This window comes from Palaemon carinicauda, chromosome 1 (assembly GCF_036898095.1).
Source record: "Palaemon carinicauda isolate YSFRI2023 chromosome 1, ASM3689809v2, whole genome shotgun sequence".
Classification (NCBI taxonomy): Eukaryota; Metazoa; Arthropoda; class Malacostraca; order Decapoda; family Palaemonidae; genus Palaemon; species Palaemon carinicauda.
In genome coordinates, this window is record NC_090725.1 from 331,723,696 (window position 1) to 331,728,265 (window position 4,570).

Genomic DNA, 4,570 nt, shown 5'->3' on the forward strand with positions numbered 1-4,570 from the left:
TCAACATTCGCCTGCTCGTCAGCGATCTCCTGCGCGTCAACGGTCCTCAGCGCGTCAGCGATCACCTGAACATCGGCGATCTCCAGACCGCCCGCGTGACCTATCGCCTGCGCGCAAGCGTTCTCCAACGCGCCGTCGCCCAGAGGATCTGGAGGGACACGGGTCGCTTTCTGTTAGCTCGCCTTCTGTTAGCTCGCCCTCGCGCGGTCGTTCGCCCACGCGGTCTACGCGCTATCGCTCGCCAACGCCCCACCATGCGCCAGCGCGCGCCTACGCGCCAGCGTTCACCAGCGCACCACCGATCGCCTGCTCGCAATCGCTCTCCCACGCGTTACAAGTCTCCTGAACAACGTTGTCAGCGGTCATCGGAACGTTCTCATTCGCCCACGCGTCAACGCGCTCCCTCGCCCACGCGCCAACGCGCTCCCTCGCCCACGCGCCAACGCGTTCGTTCACCAGCTCGCCCACGTGCTCGTTCGCCTGTTCGCCCTAACGCCCACTCGCCTGCGCGCCCGCGCGCCTACGCGCGACCACCGTTCGCGTCGGATTTCGCAGCCCGTGACAGCAGCAGGAAAGCGTGTCGCCAGACCGCACTCAGGATCACCTCCACCAAAGCGCATGACTCTTGTGCAGGATAGGGAAGACACTTCAGAGAGGTCAGTGCAACTTTCTTCCCCTTTTCCTTTTCAGGCAGGTCCAGTGGTGTCCACTCCGAAGGATCGCCCAATCCCCTTCCCTCCAGCGGGGATTTCGGAGCGGCAGACTTGGTTTGGTCCTCTGATGCGGGCGTTAGTGAAGGTTATGAAGCTGGCTCTCGCCGATCAAGGACACAAGCCAACGGCTGCCTCTCCCCCGCTGAAGAGAAGGAGAGGAGTGGACTTCGTGGTGACTTCCCCCAGGGAGAAGTTGGTTCCTAAGAGGTCTGTCAGGAAGGCCCCATCCCCTTTGCAGGCGTTTTCTCCTTCTCCCGTGGACGAGGCTTTTCCGTCCTCGGGTGAGTCCAGTGAGATGATAGTCTCCCCCTCGGCACCAAGGGGGGAGCCTTCTCCTCATGGAGGAGAATCGTCTCGCGCGGAAGGTGCTCTCCGTACCTCTTTGTTGGGATCCTGTATCCCTCCCAGGAGGGAACCCAAGGACTCCAAGACTATCCCGAAGTCGTCTTCGAGGATTCGCCAGGAACCCGCTGCTCCCCGGGAGAACGTCCACGCTTCGCCCCAGGAAGAGATTCCGGGGACGGGAGACTTAGCTGCCAGTCCGCAAGGAGGAGACCAGCAGCGAGTCTGAGCATGCCTTCTGGCAGGTCCTGAGCCTGATGAGGCAACTCAACGGGTTCATGGACCCCGTGATCATCCCCCCCGAGAAGGCAAGGACACGGTCCTGGACCAGGTGTTCGATGTTCAGAAGGCCCCTAAGACCAGTGCGGCTCTGCCCTGGTCTCGGGGGTTGAAGAGTGCCAGAACCAGGGCCAATGCCCAACTAGCGACTCTTACTTCCTCCAGTCGTTCCTCTGCCGGGAAAAAACTCATCCCCCCTCCTCGTCTCCAGCAGAGGAGGTATTTTGAGATCTTGGGTGAGTCTAGTCTCACTCTTCCTCTCCATCATTCCGTAGAAGAGCTGGCTAAGGGAGTTCCTCTCGAGAAGCTCTCCGCCTGGCAGGTGACGTTCTCGGCTTCGGAGATCCTGAGCCATGAGAAGGTCGCGAAGTGCGCCATGCAAGCCACTTCGTGGCTGGATATATGGCTAGGGACTCTGGGCATCCTATTGCGCCCCGAGGACTTGTCTAAGGAGACCAATAGGAAGGCCCTGGAGACCTTCTTACTCTCGGGCACCCGCTCCATCGAGTTCCTGGCACACCAGGTCACCACCCTGTGGGCCAACTCGTTATTGAAGCGGCGTGATGCGGTGACCGAGAAGTTCCACCCGAAGGTCCCCGCCGTGGATGTCTGTAGGCTCAGACATGCTTCCCTCCTTGGGGAGGATCTGTTGGAGCCACAGGATATGGAACGAACGGCTGAGAGATGGAGGAAATCTAGCCAGGACTCCCTCCTCCATAGGACCCTTACAGCTCGTCCCTATAAGCCTCCAGCTCCGCAGCAACAGCAGCCTCGCAAGGCACCGAAGCAGGCACCGGCAGCTAAGAAAGTGGTGTCTAAGCCCCAGCCCTTTCCAGCCAAGGTCAAGAGGGGCGGTAAGTCCTCCAGGGGAGGCAAGGCTCCTAGAGGGAGCGGCCGCGGCCGCAAACACTAGGAGTGGCAATCCCCCCGCGTGTCCACCTGTGGGGGGATGCCTTCGACGTTGCGTGCACAGCTGGCAGCAACACGGGGCCGATGCTTGGACGATTTCTGTGATCAGCCAAGGCTATCGCGTCCCGTTCATAACATCTCAACCTCCCCTGACAGCGAATCCAGTGTCGTTGAGCTCCTATGCCATGGGATCGGTAAAGGGGCTAGCCCTTCGGGCAGAAGTCGAGACCATGCTCAAGAAGGATGCTTTCCAGGAGGTCGTCGACGGCTCCCCAGGCTTCCTCAGTCGACTCTTTCTTGTAAAGAAGGCGTCTGGAGGCTGGAGACCTGTCATCGACCTCTCGGCTCTGAACGGGGTTGTCAAGCAAACTCGGTTCAGCATGGAGACAGCGGACACGGTCAGACTTGCGGTGAGACCTCTAGACTTCATGTGCACACTGGATCTAAAGGACGCGTACTTTCAGATCCCAATCCATCCGTCTTCCAGGAAGTTCTTGAGATTCTGCCTAGACGACAAGACCTACCAGTTCAAGGTGCTGTGTTTCGGTCTCCCCACAGCACCTCAGGTGTTCACCAGAGTGTTCACCCTGATTTCATCTTGGGCGCACAGGAACGGCATCCGTCTCCTTCGTTATCTGGACGACAGGCTGATACTAGCAGACTCGGAGTCGACCCTTCTTCGGCACCGAGACAGGCTTCTGGGTCTTTGCCAGGATCTTGGGATCGTGGTAAACCTCGAGAAGTCCTCTCTGCAGCCGTCCCAACGACTGGTTTATCTAGGTATGTTGATAGACACCAATCTCCACAAAGCCTTTCCATCAGACGACAGGATAGCAAGGCTGAGGAGGGTGGCGGAACCCTTCCTCAGGCGAGAAGAGCTTCCTGCCCAATCGTGGTTGCGTCTCTTAGGTCACCTGTCCTCCCTGGCTTGTCTGGTTCCAAACGGCCGCCTCAGGATGAGATCCCTGCAGTGGCGGCTCAAGTCCCGGTGGAATCAAGGATCCGATTCCCTGGACGTACAGGTCCCGATAGGATCTTTGGAACGGAGTCTTCTCGTCCTCACCCCGGAATTGACACTGTTTTCGGACGCGTCAAAAGAAGAGTGGGGGGCGCACGTTCTGAACCAGAGGACCTCAGGCCTTTGGTCAGAATCAGAAAAGTGCCTGACATCAACCTGCTAGAGTTCAAGGCAGTCTTTCTGGCACTTCAACAGTTTCAACGGACCCTGGCGGGTCACTCCGTGGTGGTGATGAGCGACAACACCACGGTAGTGGCTTATATCAACAAGCAGGGAGGCACTTTTTCGCAGCAGCTATCCCATCTTGCAGTAGAGATTGTGAGGTGGACCGAGGTCCACTCGATAACACTATCAGCTCGCTTCATTCCTGGCAAGAGGAATGTGCTCGCCGACAGTCTGAGCAGGGCTTCGCAGATAGTGAGTACCGAGTGGTCTTTGGATCCTCAGATAGCCAACAAAGTCTTGACTTTGTGGGGTTCCCCGACCCTGGACCTGTTCGCGACAGCGTTGAATTTCAAGCTGCCTCTGTACTGCTCTCCAGTCCCGGACCCCAAGGCTCTCTGGCAAGATGCTTTCCAGCAACGGTGGGACAACATCGACGTGTATGCCTTCCCGCCGTTCTGTCTGATGAGAAGGGTGCTCAACAGGACCAGACTATTGGTCAACTGTTCGATGACTCTGATAGCTCCTCTATGGCATCACGCGGAATGGTTCCCGGAGCTCCCGAGAGAACTTCCTCCACGACACGAGCTTCTCAGACAACCCCACTCCAACATCCCTCACAAGGCCGTGGCCTCGCTTCGGCTTCACGCCTGGAGATTGTCCAGCGTCTCCTCATGGAGAGAGGCTTTTCGCAACAGGTTGCGGAGAGAATGTCTCGGCACCTGCGAAAGTCCTCTGAGGGAGTCTACCAGGCAAAGTGGAGAGTATTTTGTGGTTGGTGTCGTGGGAGGGGTATCTCTCCACTTGATGCCACTATTCCTGCAATAGCGGACTTCCTCGTATATCTGCGGGAGGAAATGCGCCTTTCTGTCTCGGCAGTGAAAGGCTATCGCTCAGCCTTAAGCTTGGCTTTCAGGCTGAAAGGCGTGGACATTTCTTCCTCGCTAGAACTCTCTCTACTCATACGTAGCTATGAGCTTACCTGCCCCCAGTCGGAAGTGAGACCTCTTCCTTGGAACGTGGTTCGGGTCCTCAGGGCTCTTAAGAGACCTCCCTTCGAACCATTACGCCAGGCCTCTGATTGCCACCTGTCTTGGAAGACGGCTTTCCTGCTCGCTTTGGCTTCGGCCAAGCGAGTTAGTGAACT

General features: G+C 57.9%; 1 protein-coding gene across 1 annotated transcript; it reads left to right on the forward strand.

Moving 5' to 3' along the window:
• Positions 1-254: 254 nt before the first annotated feature.
• Positions 255-638, forward strand: LOC137641045 (testis-specific H1 histone-like). Its single transcript, XM_068373497.1, has one exon. It carries the CDS (start codon positions 255-257, stop codon positions 636-638), a length of 384 nt encoding a protein of 127 aa, XP_068229598.1.
• The last annotated feature ends 3,932 nt before the right edge of the window (positions 639-4,570 follow it).